At 34.6% G+C, this 19,309-nt stretch overlaps 2 protein-coding genes and 1 non-coding gene across 3 annotated transcripts; 2 read left to right on the top strand and 1 right to left on the bottom strand.

Moving 5' to 3' along the window:
* Positions 1-43: 43 nt before the first annotated feature.
* Positions 44-1,757, top strand: LOC133297181 (uncharacterized; the record flags this gene model as incomplete). The annotated part of the gene is made up of 3 exons (XM_061496272.1): positions 44-165; positions 220-779; positions 1,696-1,757. Coding segments are annotated over 3 exons (744 nt in total), but the record flags the coding sequence as incomplete, so codon positions are not given.
* Positions 1,758-4,820: 3,063 nt separating this feature from the next.
* On the bottom strand, positions 4,821-10,735 carry LOC133297182 (methyl-CpG-binding domain-containing protein 11-like). The gene is made up of 3 exons (XM_061496273.1): positions 10,594-10,735; positions 10,293-10,406; positions 4,821-5,925 (listed from the first exon to the last, which is right to left on the bottom strand). Exons 2-3 carry the CDS (start codon positions 10,398-10,400, stop codon positions 5,122-5,124), a joined length of 912 nt encoding a protein of 303 aa, XP_061352257.1. The 5' UTR covers positions 10,401-10,406; positions 10,594-10,735; the 3' UTR covers positions 4,821-5,121.
* A 4,194-nt stretch (positions 10,736-14,929) lies between these two features.
* On the top strand, positions 14,930-15,036 carry LOC133297183 (small nucleolar RNA R71). Its single transcript, XR_009749609.1, has one exon. It is a non-coding gene; the product is annotated as a small nucleolar RNA R71 (small nucleolar RNA).
* The last annotated feature ends 4,273 nt before the right edge of the window (positions 15,037-19,309 follow it).

Here is a 19,309-nt window from a genome sequence, read left to right as displayed (position 1 = left end):
GAAAGCCATTGAACCTGTGGTAAAGCCTTCAGTTGAGAAAAAGAAAGATGATGATCTTGCAACTGAAAAGGAAAAAGAAAAGGAAGTTGCCAAAGAATTTGCTGCAGAGAAAACTGTTCCTGAGAAGAAAGAGTTCAAATGGGAGAAAAAGAAAGCTCAAGAAAGGTAAGAAAAGCCATTGAAGCTCTCACCTTATGCAAAGATTCCATATCCGCAGAGGTTCAGAGAGGAAATCAAAAAGCAGCAGTATTCCAAATTCCTTGACATTTTCAAGAAGCTGCAAATCAATATCCCGTTTACTGAGGCCTTGGAGAACATGCCCAATTACGCAAAGTTCATGAAAGATCTTCTATCACGAAAGCGTAAGCTACAAGAATGTGAGACGGTGACGCTGACAGAGGAATGCAGTGCCATTATCCAGAAAAAGTTGCCTCCAAAGCTTAAAGATCCAGGAAGATTCAGCATTCCATGCAACATAGGCAATATGGAAGTGAAAAATGTTCTATGTGATCTCGGTGCCAGCATCAACGTGATGCCACTATTTATGATGAAGAAACTGGGGATCACTGAAGTAAGGCCAACCAAGACAATAGTTCAACTGGCTGACTGCTTTACAAAGCAAGCTTATGGCATTATTGAGGACATACTGGTAAAGGTTGACAAATTCATCATTCCTGTTGATTTTGTCATCCTTGATATAGAGGAAAACTTTACTATTCCTATGATCTTCGGAAGACCTTTCTTGGCAACCTCGGGAGCGCTGATTGATGTACCGAAAGGCGAGTTGATCTTACGGGTAGACGGGGAGCAAGCAATTTTCAAGTTCTTTGATAAAGAAGTTCCCTCACCTATAATTCAACCGGAAGATCAAGTCTACTATATTAGTGAAAAGAAAGGAGAAGAAGAGCACAGAGAGAATTCTTCTCAAGAAAGTAAGCCAAAGGTTAAAATGGAGAAGCTCAGGAGCAAGGGAAAACACGTAAACACAAAATTCAAAGCTATTGAGCCTACTTCATCTCACTCATATGCACAAGAGTACTATGGGAGGACACCATTTCTGAATGATAGAGCTTGGTCATCACCAAGCCCATGCTTTGAACCACCATGAACATAAAAGAGGTACGTCAGGCTCGTGACGTAAAACAAGCGCTTGTGGGAGGCAACCCAACTATATTTTTTATTTTCCAACATTTTAGTATAGTATTTTAAATTTAGTTTAGCTTATTTTAATTATTCTTAGCATAGTTTATTTTAGTCATATCATAAAAATCAAAAAAATAAAAACATTGAGGTTAATGATCAAATTCTGTTGAGATGGACTTTCAGGTGTAAGTGGGATTAAAGCATACACAGGTACGCAACTCTTATTCATTTATATGTTTTGTGTATGATATTGAGCAGAATTATTGAGGTGGAAGAATACACAGTAGAGATGAATGCAAGGAATAGGAAAATATGGAGAAAATTTTCTAAGTATTGAGAGCTTAAGCCCTTAAAGGAGGCTTAAGCCCCCAAAAACTGCGCTTAAGCGCGTTCATCTTTGACATTATGCATACTGTTAAAGTATTTCAGTTCCATATACTTATTATTATTTTCAGATGCATCTGAATATAAATCTGGGAATTGTTATGTGGAAATTGCACTAACTTTGCAAACATGTTGGATACTCAAATACTAATGCTGATATGGTTGCAGACACTACACAGGATGCTGATAGAAATGATATTGCACCCACTACTGAAATTGATGAGGATTGACCATTGTCTCAATGTTTAGATTTTTTTTCTTTTGTTGATTTTAGTTCATGTTGATATGAGATGTATATTGAGACTGATCTTGACGTGACTATGATTTTTTTTTTGGGATATGACATGCTGACGTAGTTTCTTTATCTGTGACATGTGTGCAGAGTACAGTATCAAATTTTTCTGATTTCTTGCTTAGGATTATTTTAGATTTAAGTTTATTGCTGAGGACAGCAAGATTTAAATCTGGGGATGGGTACCATGCAATTCATCAGACCATAAACTTCACATGGTCGGAAGAAGAAACTCTTGATTACACGGAGTACACAGAAATATCCAAATTACAAATGCAGTTTTTCAGGGGAGTTTCTCAATATTATTTTCATATTATATGATTTTAAATATATTATTTTGATTTAGTATTAGTTTATTTTAAGGTCTTCATATATATTAGTTAGTTTAATATTTAAGTTTTTTTTTAAATTATTTTTAAGACCCCTTCCATCTTAGTCAATAAATAATTAGTGGATCTTAAGAGATTTTCCATTGTGCTTGATATGGATGCATAATGAATAATTACATGAAATTGGTTGATAGTTGATATCAAGAGTATAATGATGTAAATAAATTTTATTTTCGTACATAAATGAGCGTCAATCAAGCATGCTTCATAGTTCACTGGAATAAGAGAAGAATAACTAGAGTAATCAAAGAGAGAGTGGAAAAATAAGTCTCACATCCTTAGCCGTAAGCTTTTGAGCCTAAACAGAATTTTTTTTTGTGGTGTGAACTTTACTGTTGAATCACTCTAGAACTTGTTTTGTTTCTCTTTGAAATGGTCTGTAGTATACAATTGTTGAAATGATAGAGGCATTTCTTTTTAAAAGCTAGATAGCCAAATAGCCACCCTAAAGGTTTATTCTTAGATTAAGCCCTTTTGAGCCGAGGCCTGTTTGTTCATTGACAGTACATTATGAATAGCCATTTCATACACATCCTCACCTGAACTGATTAATTTTCAAAATTAAATGAGGAACTGGATAGGATTGAAACAAAAAGAGAAAATCAAACTCTAAGTGTATGGGAGAAAAAGGTGAAAAGAGGGAAATTGCCACAAAGTGGTAGAAAAAGGAAATGAAAAGAAAAAGGTTGAACTGTTTATCTGTACAAAAACAGAAAAAGAAAAACAAAAGGAAGAAGGAAAAGAAATAAAAGACTTATATTATATGAATAAGTGGAAGAAGAAAAGAGGAGGAAAATAAGAGAAATTTGTTTACTATATGTTGAACAGTTAAACTAGTTCCTCTTTGAAATTGAATTTTGATCAGTTATCTTAAGCCACTTACCCAGATGATTCCTTTCCTTTTACCTAAGCCACGTTACAACCTTAACAAAGACCTCTTGATTGACTTTGTATACTAGTAAGACTGTGGAGAGTGAGAATATAAACAAGCTTATGGTAGTGTTAATTTAGTGAAGTAAGAGTGAAACACATACCCTTAAACACTTAATGTGAGTGAATAAATAAAAATCCAGTGAGAGGGTGTTGTGGAAATTAAATTGTACTACTCTTTCTTTTGAGAACGCATGTTATGATTTTATGACTGGTGAATTATGACTGTTTGCTTGAAATTGATGTGTCATTGATTTTTAACAAGTCTGAATACTTTGATATCTCATTATTGATCAGTTTTCTGCCTGTTATTCATCAAGCATGACTAGCCGTCTCCAAACTTTCCCATAGTTTTATTCTAATTAATTGCTGAGGACAGCAATGTTCAAATCTGGGAATTGTTTGATAAACCTTTAGTTTATCTTGTTTAATGGACTAAAATAATATGAATTATCTAGTTGAACAAGTCAAAAATTAGGGTTTTAAAATGATAATCATGAACATTATCTGACTATTGGAACTAATTAATATATTTGTTATTTTTAAAGGGATTTGATAACAAATGATTCAAATATGAAGATTTAGATAAAGAGAGATCAAATCAGAAAAGAAGATGAATCAAGGTGAAAACAATAAGATTGAAGATCTTATCAAGTTGTTAGAAGTGGGAGCTTAAGACCCCATTCACAAGCTTAAGCGCCCAGACAAGTCCAACTTAGGCCCATTCAAGTTTTCTACTGCAATACGAACTCTTGACCTATTTAAAACACCATTGGGGACCAGAAATAGAGAACTTTTACATTGCTAAACAACTCTTGGGTGCTTGGAGGCTGAAGGAACGCGGAGAAACATCAGATTCATGTTCGTGAGCGGCGGAGACAGATCAACGTCAAGTGTTCACTGGAGATATTGAAGATCCACCAATCACTTATGGAGTTTGGGGGAGCTTTTCTATTTTCTTTTGTTCTTGATTTTGCTATGTCCGGCTAGTTCTTTAAGTAGTTAGGGTTAAATGGATTTTAGTCAATTTATTATGTTTTGAACAATTCGCTGTGTTAATTTTCCTTTATATCATGAATGAAGTTATCTGTTTTTAATGCTTTATATAGGCTTGAATCTTATATAATGATCATCGGTGAATGCATGACAATAAGAATGTTGGTGTGTGATCCATATCTGATAACTTCATCGTAAACGTTATGATTCTAGGGATAGACATAGGGTTTGCGTAATCTTTAAGATTCTTGAATTTAATGCTTGCATGCTTGGGGAATAACCGGGGAACTAGGGTTCTTCCAATATTGTAAAGGTTTTAGAGTAACAAGGGATTGAGCTCTAATAACATGCGAAAGAATTGATTAGATTGATACTAAGGACAATTAACATTAAGAAGGAATTCAAACGTAATAAGGAGATTAAATGAAATCGAACCCCTAGCTACGTTTTTATTTTATTAGTTAAATCACATCTTTAATTTCTTATCTTTAATTCTTGCAAGTAATTAGCTTAATATTTAATATTTTAATTTTGCAATTCAAATCCTGTTTCCAAATACACTTTCGATTGTCCAACTAAGTTTGCGATAGTGAATTAGTGCTTGAACCGTAATCCTCGTGGGAACGATCTCTTACTTAATCATATATTACTTGTACGATCGGTGCACTTGCCGTGAGTAGCAACAATAGTTTAGGAGTAAACAGAATATTTAAGATCACGAACTTACATGATTACAGGTCCATATCACATTACAAGTATCTTACAACATAATGTTACGAAGGGAAACAGGAGCTACACGTCCCTCCAATACATAGAAGGATGGTACATTATATGGATACTCTAAGTGTCTATAGTCATTTCAATAAGCAATCGGATAAATAACAACAAAAACTACAGTCATCCTCAGACAGATCTAAAGGGGTCAGAATAAGAGAAGCCAAGAGTTTATTATGTTCCTTACTTAAGGAGGGCTTTGACCTCACCAGTTCAGCTTCCGTTCTCTGTGAACTCTGATTCAACCTTCTTGTTTATATCATGAACCTTATATTGTTCTTCATTGACTTTGGTTCCTTCTTTTTCCTTGGTTTCTCCTTCAGACTCGTGAGTGCCTCTGTTGTGTTCCTCTTTATTCTCTCCTTCCACTTCAACCTTTTTCTCAGCAGTAGGGACTGTTTCTGATTTCTCTGACTCCACATATCCACTATCTTTCTTTGTCTCTTCCAGTGGTTGCCCAATTTTTTCCTCATATTTATTCTGAACAACTTCAGAACCCTCAACTCCTTTGTCATCAAGTTTCTCTTTCAAGGGTTGTAACTCTCCATCAGCAGTGAATTTTTCCTGATCATTAGGCATATTGGCATTTTCTCCAGGATGAGTGGATTCTTTGACATCTGTATCCTCTGCTCTCTTCTCATCTTGATTTTCCTTCACAACATTCTTTTCCTGCTCTAAATCTTTATCATCCTTAGTTTCATCAGCTTCTTGCATTTGCACTTCCTTTGTCTCCTCTTTTTCTTCCTCAGAAGCTTCTTTTTTGGAAGCAGATGACTTTTTGCCACGTTTCTTTGGGGGCTCACTTTCTGGTGGAGGAACCACCTTGGCCTTCTCGCTGATTCTTGCTGATCTTCTAGGGGTCTCACCAGTGCCCCAATCAAATTCTGTTACAGCTGGGCCACCGGCGTGTGCTTTCAAATACTGCTCCAGCTGCTTCCGGTTATTGATTTCCTCTCCTGTTGGTGCAGTGAACACAATCTCATTTTTCTTTGGGGTTCCAGACTTTTTTGGAAAGAACTGCACAGAAAATATGATTTGTGAATCATCTTATATGTGAAAACATGCAACAAATTAACATCTGTAATACATAGAAGATTTTGGTGTAAATTATTGACTTCTAAAAATAATCCCTAATATAAAAATTAAGCTCTCATCACTACTTTCATATAACAATTACATTACAGCGTTGTCTTTGATACTCATGCAATTAAAAGCTAAAACACAATTTATGATTTGAATAGTATATTAAACCCTTGAGAAAACATGATTAAACATGATGTTCCTTGCTCTCTCTTTCAAAAATGTTATTTATTTTTACAGTTTTAAGCATATGTGTGCCTAGTTAAACATCATAGGCTGTTATAAGCTAGCAGTTTTACTGTTAAACTTCAGGAAGAGAATAGCATGGCACCAAATTAACCTTGTTCAGTCAGAAGGCTTTTCTTTCCCTCTTTAATTCTTCCATTCAGGCTATACCTTTTGTCCATGGAATGGTGTGGACGAGATGAAAATGTGAAGACAAGTATCCGAGGCTCATACTGTGAGCAAGAAACACAAAAATGCAAAAATATAGGCTGTATATGAACCATTTACCAATCTAAAACTGCAGTAGTAGCAAATAAATGGACAACGTCAAGAAGTAAGAGGACACACGGTCGTAGGAAATAAGGTAAACTACACTGCCCATACAAAACCTACATAAATTCCCCTCTAGTTTTGTAATATACAAACACCTCTCTTGTGGTATATGTTTCAGAGGGTGGGTATGTCTAGGAAAAAGGAGTGAGTTTATAGGGAGCTTGAGCTGTAAATAGGTCAGGCCTAGTATATTTTGTAAAATAAAACATGGTCAAGCCTATCCAAAAACAATATAAGGCTGACCTGTATCATATTATTTACTTTGAATAAAATAAAATAAATAATAGAATAAGATTATTTTAATTATTATTCAATTCTTGATAGACTTAAATAGGATAATTCGCCTAAGCCAGACCTTTTCTCAAAAAGGAAAAAAAAAAGAGTCTAGGCCTATAATTTAGCCTACATTAGGTTAATAAGCTGGGCTAGACTCAAACTATTATGTATAAGCTTGACCTATTTAGGTTAAAGTCTAATCTAACCCAGCTTATTTACACCCTTGTCCACCTTGTTTCCATTTTATCACCATAGAGATATCAGATATGCAAATAAATTACTATATAAATCATATAGTAAATGCACATATATCTAGGATGATCTAATAGACAAGAGGGTAGAGCTAGATAGCTCAAACTCTGCATAGATTCACACTGGAAAATTTACATAGGGGTCATATGTGTTTCTAAAATATTTTTCATGAGGCAATTGCATAGGTTTTGTAAACCTAAGTGGAAATCAATGTAATTTACTTCCAGAAATACGATAAAGGTTGTTAAATGGTGGGTTTCTCCTGGGTACAATGTGAGGGGGGGAAAAAATGTAAGACTTGAGTTAATTTTCGGGGATGTCACGTAACATTTGAATTAATGGATGCAAGCATAACATTGATAATATCATGATTGTAATTACATGGTAAGAAACGAGATTGTAATTACATTTGAATTAATTGAAGTTGATGTTGTTTTTGACTTAAAGAAATATGACAACTCACAAGGAGAAAGTAATAAAAAATGAATATAAAATAAAACAATTTTTTTCCTCATGATCACAAACCCCATATAATATTTAACAGGGGTTTCTTCATGCTCATTTGAAGTTAACCAGAAAAAGTAACATAAAATGTTTCATGTAAAATGCCAGGACATGATTGTGGCACCTTATGAATAAAAGAAGGTATTTATCCTACAACATAAAATTTTATCTAATAAAATCGAAATGAGCTGCACACAAAGTCACAAGGAGGCATAAAAGCTCAAACAAATGCTGTAAGCAAATTTCATTGTAAATAACACATTCATACAGAAGCTGCACTACTTGCATAAAGCTACATGGCTCCTTTCCTTATTACAAGTGTTAGAATGTCCAGAGCCCAGCTAAGCACCAGATCAAATAAGTTACAACTTATGTCTGGTACACTAAAATATTAAAGAGATTGTGTCAACAATCAACCTGATACATTGGCTCCCACTGTCTTATACGTGGACATACTTTCCACAACGACATAACCGAGTTCCCATATACCATTTGGCTCATGCTCAGTTCAGTCTCAGATTTGCTAACACACACTAAGCCTGGTGTCCAACCTCCTCAGCTTAAGATCTATTGTAGCATGCAGCAGCATAAAATATTTTCAGTCTAACCACATGATGTTTTACATTTTTAAAAAATGCTTGAGTAAATAGGAATGATCTGTTCAATTATTTAATGCCCTGTAATATTTTGAGATCGGTGCTAAGAGGAAAATATGATAACTGGATCACAATCATAGGGCTAGTGATCACCATAAAAACTAAACAGAGAAAAAAAAAATTAGAACGACTGAATGAGAAACTGTGTTAGATCTCAAACATGAAATTATTCAAGATATGTTACAATTTCAGCAACTTTTTATTTTTCACCTTTTTTAGGGGAAAAGAGAAAAAGAGGGGGGGGGGGGGGGGTTGGGGGGGTTATAAAGCACTTGGAGAGTGATTCTGATACAAGAACAAATCTATTCATGTTCCCCCAAAAATGGCCACTTGTAAAGATAGAATGGCAACTTTACTCATAGTCCTGGAGCCAATCTCAACTACTTAACACACAGCACCAAATATTTTCTGTCGAATCAATTATGCAGTAATTAAAAAAATACTAGAGCCAACAAAAAAGGATTTGTTGAATGAATCATGCCCTGTAATTTTATTTTATTTTTTGTCCGATAATGGTAAAAAGAAAATCAGATAAAAGGCTCACTATCATAGGGCTAGCAGAACATCATAAAATCATCAAGCCAAGATTCTGAGAATGGCAACTTGTGTTGGACTCAAACATAAAATGACTGAAGATATTTTTCTGATTTCTGCCACTTATATTTTCTCAGCTCTTTGGGGAAACAGTGGGAATTGATTCCAATACAAGAGTAAAACTATCACAATTGCCCAAGAACGGATATTTGTAAAAGATATCCCGGAAAATGAAGAAAGATAATCTTTACTCACAAGTAATTCAAGTTAACCTGTGTTTTCCTGTCATTCTGAAAAAGCAATATTATAAATTCATCTATCATTGTGAAAAAGGAATTTATATGGCAATTACTGCACATGTTAGGACTATACCTAGAACAAACAAATAAACATAACCGACAAGACAAGACAACAACATTAGAAATCATTATCCTGTGGTATAACACCTAGAGCTACGAAACTGCAAAAACGTCTTACTTCATGGAGTTTCCATGTCCAAATGCAGAATAAGATCAATAATACAAACACCTAGTACAGGAACAATCAAGTTCAATCAAATGGTACCCATGTTATGAAATTAAAAAACTACAAAACCAAAGTAAAAAATTTCCACAAAGTAAGCCACAATATATTTGTGCAAAAGTTCCATACACGAAATTGCGGTCCTATACAGGAAGCGAACTTCTTCAGTCACAATTATTAGTTGGAAAGAAGGATGATTTCTTGTAACCATGAAACAAATGAATAAATATGATCCTCAAGTGTAGGTCTACAGTAAATTAGAATGCAACCCACAATTGATGGGTTTAAATTAAACAGTTATATAATTACATATTTATCCTCACTCATCCCACTTTTATTTAACAATTGAGGTTATTTAAGTGATATTCATTCAAAAAATAAAATTGATGGGTTATTCATGTTGTGTCAACCCGCATAATAAATGGGTTGTGTAAGTGTGAGAGTTTTGACACAAATAGTTATTCTTGTTGTGCTCGTGTTGAATTTGTGTCGACTCAAACACAACCCACCAACTAAAATTGCCACCCCTAAGTGTGAGAATCAGAACTTACAAAATTTTGGAAATGAAAAGTGATAAACCGGTCAGTGGAAATATTACATGAGACACAGGAAGAATCCATCAAAATCCATTTCCTTACATGGAAATATAGGATACGTCTAGAAAACCCTAACAGGCAACTTAGCACTCAGCAGCTAGATAATTTTCAGAATTCAGAAGACAAAAAGCTTAAAGCTTTGAAGTGAAATTCGAATAATAAATATTCAGCACGTCGCAATTCAAGAAGAAATAAGCAAATGCGAAAAAAAAGGAAAAGAAAAGAAAATCCAAATCCCTAGGTAGGGTAGCATCAGCTCAGCATCTAACCAACGCAAAATCGCAAAATAAACGAAACCCACATCAAAATTCGAGAGGAAACAAGCAATTACGATAAGATGGCATGCAAATTCCCCTAAAATTGAATAGTCAAAGAAGAGAGAAAAACAAGGAATCAGAAGTGGGACCTTCTTCTTCCAACCAGGTGGAGCAGGAAGTTCCAAGGAGACAGCTTCATCCCCTGCTCCTTCTCCTGCACCTGCACCTGCAACCTCCTTCTCCACTGAGCTCGCCATTTTCACCTGCCAATTTCCCAAAAAAAAAAGAAAAAAAAGAATAATTTCACAAAACTGATGAGAGAAAGACAACGCCAGAAATTATAAAAATAAAATAAAACCAAATTTCCAAAAAAAAAAAAAAAAATTATAAATTACTGAAGCAAATGATGAAAACACGAGGGGGGGGGGGGGGGGAACAGAGAAAAAGTACTTGGTTTTTGTTTTGTTTCGATTTTTCCTGCGTTTGAATGAAATTGGGTTTTGTTGTGTGTATATGTGTGTAAGAGTGTAAGGTGGATAAAGGGGAAAAAGAAAGGCAATTAAATTTATGTAATTAAAATTAAGCACGGAAGAGACACGTTGTGGAATCGGACAAAATATGCTCTTCACACAAAATGAAAGCTTCTAACCTTCATTTCTGTGTTGGGCACTTCCAACCGTCACAGCTACTCTCTCCTCCTGCCACCTGTACATCTTTTTATTTTATTTATTTTATTTCCACTGTGATGGATTTCTTCTTTAATGTTTGGAACCAATATTTATATTATTTTATAACTGGCCCCGAAAAATAATTAATAATAAAAGTTCCGTCTAATAAGACGAAAACGTTATTTACACATCTGAAGCTGGTCATGTTTGAATAAGATAATTTTTTTTTTTTTGATAACATGAATAAGATAATTTTAGTAACGAGGACTCTGACTAAGTATAAGGTTATAAATTTAAAGCAAAAATTATAAGAAACCAGGGCATATTTTACAACATTCAATATAACTAGAGTACATATCTGGATTCTTCTAGCAGCTCATAGATATGATAATCTCTTCAAAATGTAAATGCAAAGTTACATCACGTAGAAAGCGTTGCATGTCGTGCAGTCCGCGTGGCTTGTAATTAATTTTGAATGAATACTGGATAACTATTTTTTGAATTAATTAATATAAATATACTCTGTTTCCTCGTGGACCTCGTGCAATTTCTACAGTGGCACACTGGCACGTTTAAATATATATTTTTAATAACTTGAGTCATTCTTCCTCATTCATAATATATGTTTTTCACACATTTATAAACCCCGCTAAATTAGTTATTCAAAAATTAGTGTATCTTTATACATTAATTTTCTCAAAACAAATTCATTAAATTAATGTTTTGAAAATTTCCATTAAATATGTTTTTTATTACTATTTTAATTATTTTTGTAAAAAAAAATATGATTATATTTTAAATATTTGAAAAACTAATCTCGTAATATTTTTTTCAAAAAACTAGCCTGATGACACGTTAATTTTTAGAATATTAATTTAGTAGTTTACTATATTATTAATAATAATAAAATAATCATCCAATAGATAAAGTCTTAATCCAATTTAAAAAAAAATTATAAATTTATAAATTTTATGTAACATCATATTAAGTTGGGTGTGGCCAATTGGCCTAATATTAACCAAAAATATTTCAGTCAATTTTTAGAATTAGACCAAAGTCAATAATCAAAATGGGTTTATCCTACGTCATTCTTCTCGTACCTAAAGGGAGAAAAATAATTGTTTACCGAAAAAAAAAGGGAGAAAAAATAATTAAATACAATAAAACGTACCATTTTGTACTTCTCAACCATTGACATCAGGGCTGATTTGATATAGGAGTGTTTATCAGGTTACATTAAATCAATAAATGCAAAAATATAAACTAAACTAATCAAATTGGTTTAACTTGATTTGAATAATTGAATCTAATTGAATAAAATCCGATCAAAACTTATCTGTGTTGGTTTAGTTGTCGTCTTGTCGAGCTTGTGATTCCCAAGTTTCAGTTATCTCACCATACTTACTCCTTTTAGTTAATTTACCACTTTTTTTTAATGTTAAAAAGCTTTCACACATTTATATTTATTTCGAACATTAATTTACCTCCTCAATGAGATTTATGGACCCTTGCAAAATCAAAATAAAGTCCATGAGAATTGGAAGTGAATGCTGATGAGTTTATGAATCATATAGAAATGGGCTAGTGGAAAAATGTATGGACATTTTTGGGTCCAAAAAGCATGGACATGCTTTCTATTACTAAAATAAAACCAGGCCGAACACATATACTGACAAAAAAAAACCAATCCGGCCCAATGCAGACATCTGCCGGATAATTGAACTCCCACATAGTCAGTGTTGTCCAAATAGGAGATCCTCCCCCAATAAAGCACGCGGTTTAACTGGTAAGAAATTGTTTTAATTTAATCAGTGTTTTCAAGTTCGAGTTTCAAAGAATGCAGTGGTGTAAAAATTTGATATGAAGAACTTTGTCAGTTACATAATTTTACCCGGTTGGAATCGGACTAATTGAATAATAAATAAGTTGATGGATAACATTAAAAAAACGAGATCCTTTCAAATTTTGAAGATCAGTGAGTAAATATAGTGAATATATAGAAGAATTTCGAAACAGCGATGATAACTAAAAGTTATTCAAAAGAGCGATGAGTTTGTGAATCATATAGAAATGGGCTAGTGGGAAAATGTATGGACATTTTTGGGTCCAAAAAGTATGGACTTGCTTTCTATTTCTAAAAATAGACCAGGCCAAACACATATACTGACAAAAAAAAAAAAAAACCGCCCAATGCAGACCTCTGCCGTATAATTGAACTCCCATATAGTCAGTGTTGTCAAAAAAGGATATCGTGGATTAACTAGTAAGAGGTTATTTCAGTTTAATTAGTAATTTTGAGTTTCTAAGAACGTAATTGTATTAAAATTTGATAAAAAGAATTTTGTCACCCATATAATCTTACCCAGCTCGAATTGAACCAATTGACGTAATTGAAAAGCAGATGGATTATATTAAAAAAAATGAGATCATTTCAAATTTTGAAGAATAGTAAGTGAATATATAGAAGAAATTCAAAAGAGCGATGATAACAAAAAATTATTCCAAAAGCATATTGTCCTCTCAAGGAAGAATATATAATGATAGCTATAGGAAAAAATGAGTATCACGTCACATAATATAAGATTTTTTACCTACTGACTCATTGGTTTTCACACTATTATTTTTTTACTTTTTGTTTTTATTACAGGTATGGGACCCACATGCATTTTTGTTTGAGTAGGAAAATTTGTTTAAATTATGTTACATGAGGGTAGCTTTACCCATAGTTATATAATGTAAAGGTGTGTACAATCTAAATCGTTTTAAAAAATTTAAAAAAAGTATTGCATTGTTATCTATTTATTTACATAAATACGTGAATAAGAATAAAATCAGTGTTTTAAAAACTGGCTCGAACCGACTGGGTCAACCCGGGACTATGTGACACGGGGAGTTTTTGGTCCGAGCAATCATTTGAAACGGTTCTGCAGTCAATTCGGTTTGGACCGGTTGACCCGGTCGACCCGGGTTAGACCGGTTGACCCCTTTTTTATAGGTAAATCTTTTTTTTTTTTGGTTACTGAAAACTCTTAAATTAAATCATGCTCATATTTTGCGTTAAATATGATTAAAAAGTAAGGTGAAAATAAGAAGATATTTTAAATTAATGCAGTTTATTTATGTAAATTGTTGCATCTTATAATGATCTCAAAAAATTCAGTGGGGATAAACATTGATGTCTCATTTTAACGATCGACATTTTCTCCTTAGTGTATATTTCATGTCTACCATTCGTTATCATAATTTAGTTATGTCAAGGCACATGTAAAGAACCAATTCAACCCAAAAGCTTAAGCTATTGGGTGAGACTACATTAATGATTTTATATATCTCAACACGCCCCCTCACACGAGAGCCCATCGGGCTTGAAGGGTGGACAATGCACAGGCCCACCTACCTGTGCGAACAAAGAAATTCCACTTGAAAGAAAGTGGGGGGCGGCGAGGATCGAACCCGGGACACCAGGCTCTGATACCATGTAAAGAACCAATTCAACCCAAAAGCTTAAGCTATTGGGTGAGGCTACATTAATGATTTTATATATCTCAACAGCATAAAAGATACATTTAGCTTACATTGCAATTTTGATCCAATGTTAGAATATGGTCTAAAGCTATAAGTCTAGAAGTATATAATATTTGCTATTATTGAGAGTCAATTTATTTTTTGAAGCTCATTGATAGTTTTTTTATGTGAATTTTTAATATAAGTAATATGTTTATATTTTTTTAATATGTGAACAGTAAATTTGGTTGAACCCGGTTGAACCAATGATGCAGTGATCCAATACCTCAACCCAGTTGTCGATGACCGATCCGAGTTTTAAAATAATGAATAAAATTATTTTTCAAGCAATTCGTTTTTTTCCTTTTCTGTTTTAGTGAAATTTATTGGACTCAAACAATGTTTAAGGTACACCTTGTAAAATGGTCATAATCCCCGCTCTTCTCTGTGGTGCGGGAGCATTATCATACTCCTGAGAGGCTAGAGACTCTAGTAATTCCAAGGCTTCCTCTGGAGTTTTTGTCTTCAAGGACCCTCCTGATGCAGCATTCACCACTGTTCTTGTGTTCGGCGTCATCCCTTGGAAGAAGGTTTTCGCTTGCTCCCAGGCTTCAATGCCATGTTGGGGACACTTCCTGAGCAGTCCTTTGAATCTTTCCCATGCTTCGTATAGAGATTCACTTTCTTTTTGTTCAAAAGAAGTGATATCCGCCTTGAGCTTTGCCATCTTCGAAGATGAGAAAAATTTATCCAAAAATTTGGTTGCCAAGTCATCCCAGTGAGTGATGCTTCCTTGAGGTAACGATTGCAACCATCCTCTTGCTTCGTCTTTAAGTGAACATGGGAACAACCTGAGCAAAATAGCATCCCGAGACACCCCGTTCATTTTCAAGGTATCACAATATAGCAAGAAGTTTTCCAGATGGATGTAAGGGTCTTCAGTGCTTCCTCCGGCAAATTGGTCTTTCTGAATTAATTGTAAAAGTGCCGGCTTGAGTTCAAAGTTGTTAGCATCCACGTTTGTTCTAACAATACTCGCCGTCTGTGGAACTCGAGCAGGAGTCATGTAATCTCCCAACGTTCTCGGAGGTGGTGGAGGTACATTGTTGTCTCCCATTGCTTCTTCTCTTGGTTCTGTTGAGCTTGAAGCTTCTTTCTCTTGCTGTCTTCTTTCTTTAGCAAGTTTTCTGTTTCTTTTTGCTGTTTTCTCTATCTCCGGGTCGAATTGCAAGGAATCGGTGTCAACGGTACCTCGCATAAACCAGAAAAATAGATTATATAAAATAAGAAAATAAAACTGAATTTAAATAACAGAAAATTAAATAACAGAAAATAAGGTCCAATCTAAAGAATTAATAGCTACTATTAATGTTGAAATAGTAATCCCCGGCAACGGCGCCAAAAACTTGTTGCTACTCACGGCAAGTGCACCGATCGTACAAGTAATATATGATTAAGTAAGAGATCGTTCCCACGAGGATTACGGTTCAAGCACTAATTCACTATCGCAAACTTAGTTGGACAATCGAAAGTGTATTTGGAAACAGGATTTGAATTGTAAAATTAAAATATTAAATATTAAGCTAATTACTTGCAAGAATTAAAGACAAGAAATTAAAGATGTGATTTAAGAATGTAAAAGAACGTAGCTAGGGGTTCGATTTCCTTTAATCTCCTTATTATGATTCAAAGTCCTTCTTTACGTTAACCGTCCTTAATATCAATCTAACCAATTCTTTCGCGTGTTATTAGAGCTCAATCCCTTGTTACCCTAAAACCTTTACAAACTTGAAAGAACCCTAGTTCCCCGGTTATTCCCCAAGAATGCAAGCATTAAGTTCAAGAATCTTAAGGTTACGCAAATTCTATGTCTATTCCTAGAATCATAGCGTTTACGATGAAGTTATCAGATATGGATCACACACCAACATCCCTATTGTCATGCATTTACCGATGATCATTATATAAGATTCAAGCCTATATAAAGCATTAAAAACAGATAACTTCATTCATGATAAAAAGGAAAATTAACGTACGAATTATTCAAAGCATAATAAATCGACTAAAATCCATCTAACCCTAACTACTTAAAGAACTAGCCGGACATGGCAAAATCAAGAACAAAAGAAAATAGAAAAGCTCCCCCAAACTCCATAGGTGATTGGTGGATCTTCAAAATCTCCAGTGAACACTTGACGTTGATCCGTCTCCGCCGCTCACGAACATGAATCTGATGTTTCTTCGCGTTCCCTCCGCCTCCAAGCACCCAAGAGTTGTTTAGCAATCTAAAAGTTATGTATTTCTGGTCCCCAATGGCCCTTTTATTGGCCAAGAGTTCGTATCCTAGTAGAAAACTCGAATGGGCCTAAGTTGGATCTGTCTGGGCGCTTAAGCCTGTTGTAGCGCGCTTAAGCGCCCTAGGACAGTGAATTCTGATTCGCGTTGCGCGCTGAAGCGCTCTGAAGGGCGCTTAAGCGCGCTCCTCGCGACCACTTTTTCTTCTTGTGGCGCGCTTAAGCCCTGAGTTGGGGGCTTAAGCGCCCAGAGGCAGTAGCTATTTGCGTTTTTAGGGAGCTTAAGCTTCTGAATGGGGGCTTAAGCTCCCACTTCTAACAACTTGATAAGATCCTCAATCTTATTGTTTTTGATCTTCTTCTATCATCTCTTGATCTTATCTTTTCTAGTTGTGATCTCTATTTATCCAATCTTCATCTTTGACTCCTTTTGTCAACAAATCCCTAAAAAATAGCAAAGATGATTCCATTAAACAAAAATTCAGATAATGTTCATGATTATTATATTAAACCTTAGTTTTTGACTTATTTAACTTGATATTTTATATTAATTTAGTCTATAAAATAAGATAAACTAAAGGTTTATCAAACAATTCCCAGATTTGAACATTGCTGTCCTCAGCAACTAATTAGAATAAAACTATGGGAAAGTTTGAAGACGGCTAGTCATGCTTAATGAATATCAGGCAGAAAACTGATCAATAATGAGATACCAAAGTATTCAGACTTATTAAAATCAATGACACATCCATTTCAAGCAAACAACCATAATTCACCAGTCATAAAATCATAACATGCGTTCTCAAAAGAAAGAGTAGTACAATTTAATTCCCACAACACCCTCTCACTGGATTTTTATTTATTCACTCATACTCAGTGTTTAAGGGTATGTGTTTCACTCTTACTTTACTGAATTAACACTACCATAAGCTTGTTTATATTCTCACTCTCCACAGTCTTACTACTATACAAAGTCAATCAAGAGGTCTTTGTTAAGGTTGTAACGTGGCTTTAGATAAAAGGGAAGGAATCATCTGGGTAAGTGGCGTAAGATAACTGATCAAAATTCAACTTCAAAGAGGAACTAGTTTAACTGTTCAATGTATAGTAAACAGATTTCTCTTATTTTTCTTCTCTTTTCTTCTTCCACTTATTCATATAATATGAGTTTTTATTTCTATCTAGTCCCTCATTTAAATTTGAAATTTAATCAGTTCAGGTGAGGATGTGTATAAAATGGCTATTCACAATAAGCTGTCAATGAATAAATAGGCCTAGGCTCAAAGGGGCTTCAACTAAGGATGAACATCAGGGTGGCTATTTGGCTATCTAGCTTTCAGAAAGAACTGCCTCTATCATTTCAACAATTGTATACTACAGACCATTTCAAAGAGAAACAAAACAAGTTCTAGAGTGATTCATACAGAGAAGTTCACACCACAAAAAAAATTCTGTTTAGGCTCAAAAGCTTACGGCGAAGGATGTGAGACTTATTTCCACTCTCTCTTTGATTACTCTAGTTATTCTTCTCTTATTCCAGTGAACTATGAAGCATGCTTGACTGACGCTCATTTACGTACGAAAATAAAATTTATCTACATCTTTATACTCTTGATATCAACTATCAACCAATTTCATGTAATTATTCATTATGCATCCATATCAAGCACAATGGAAAACCTCTAAAGATCCACTTAATTATTTATTTATTGACTAAGATGGATGGGGTCTTAATAAAAAAAAACTTAAATATTAACTAACTAATATATATGAAGACCTTAAAATAAACTAATACTAAATCAAAATAATTCTAAAATAAACTAATACTAAATAATATAAAAATAATGAACTATAATATGAAAATAATATTAAGAAACTCCCCTGAAACACTGCATTTGTAATTTGGATATTTCTGTGTACTCCGTGTAATCATGAGTTTCTCCTTCCGACCATGTGAAGTTTATGGTCTGATAAATTGCGTTGGTACCCATTCCCAGATTTAAATCTTGCTGTCCTCAGCAATAAATTTAAATCTAAAAAGAATCCTAAGCAAGATATCAGAAAAAAAAATGATAATGTACTCTGCACACATGTCACAGATAAAGAAACTACGTCAGCATGTCATCTATCCAAAACAATATCAGTCATGTCAGGTCAGTCTCAATATACCTCCATGTCTACATGCACTAGACTAATAGTAAAAACAGCAAAATAATAATTAAAAAAATAAAAGTCTGAAAACAGATAAACTGATGTGAGGATCAGTCCTCCTCCATATCAGTGGTGGGTGTGTCGTCATCTCCTGCATCCTCCTGGTCGGCCTCAGCAGTAGTGGCATCATCAATGCGGACTGTATCATCCTCAACAGCAGTGGCATCATCAATGCAGATTGTATCATCCTCAACAGCAGCCGTCTCAGTGTTAGCAGCAGTGGCATCCTCAGCAGTGGTCGGGCCTGGGACCTCCTCATCAGATCCAGCATATGCTGGATATGCGAATGGTGATGCATGTCTGTCCTGCTGGCGACATAGCTCGACCATCTGTGCACTCATATAATCCTGAAAAGCCATCTGTCTGCTCTGAGAGTATCTAGCTCTCCTCTGCATAGATCCCTGCTGACGCTGCAGTGACTGCACTGCCTCCCATATAGCAGGGATATCTGGCTGTCGTGCCCGTCGGGCTGGTGCTGCTGGTGGTACT

Source organism: Gastrolobium bilobum, unplaced genomic scaffold, assembly GCF_033153095.1.
Source record: "Gastrolobium bilobum isolate Gb01-03AN ecotype WA unplaced genomic scaffold, APGP_CSIRO_Gbil_v1 utg166181, whole genome shotgun sequence".
Taxonomy (NCBI): Eukaryota; Viridiplantae; Streptophyta; class Magnoliopsida; order Fabales; family Fabaceae; genus Gastrolobium; species Gastrolobium bilobum.
The sequence above is the reverse complement of the archived record's forward strand: the minus strand, read 5'-3'. Positions and strand labels throughout refer to the sequence as shown.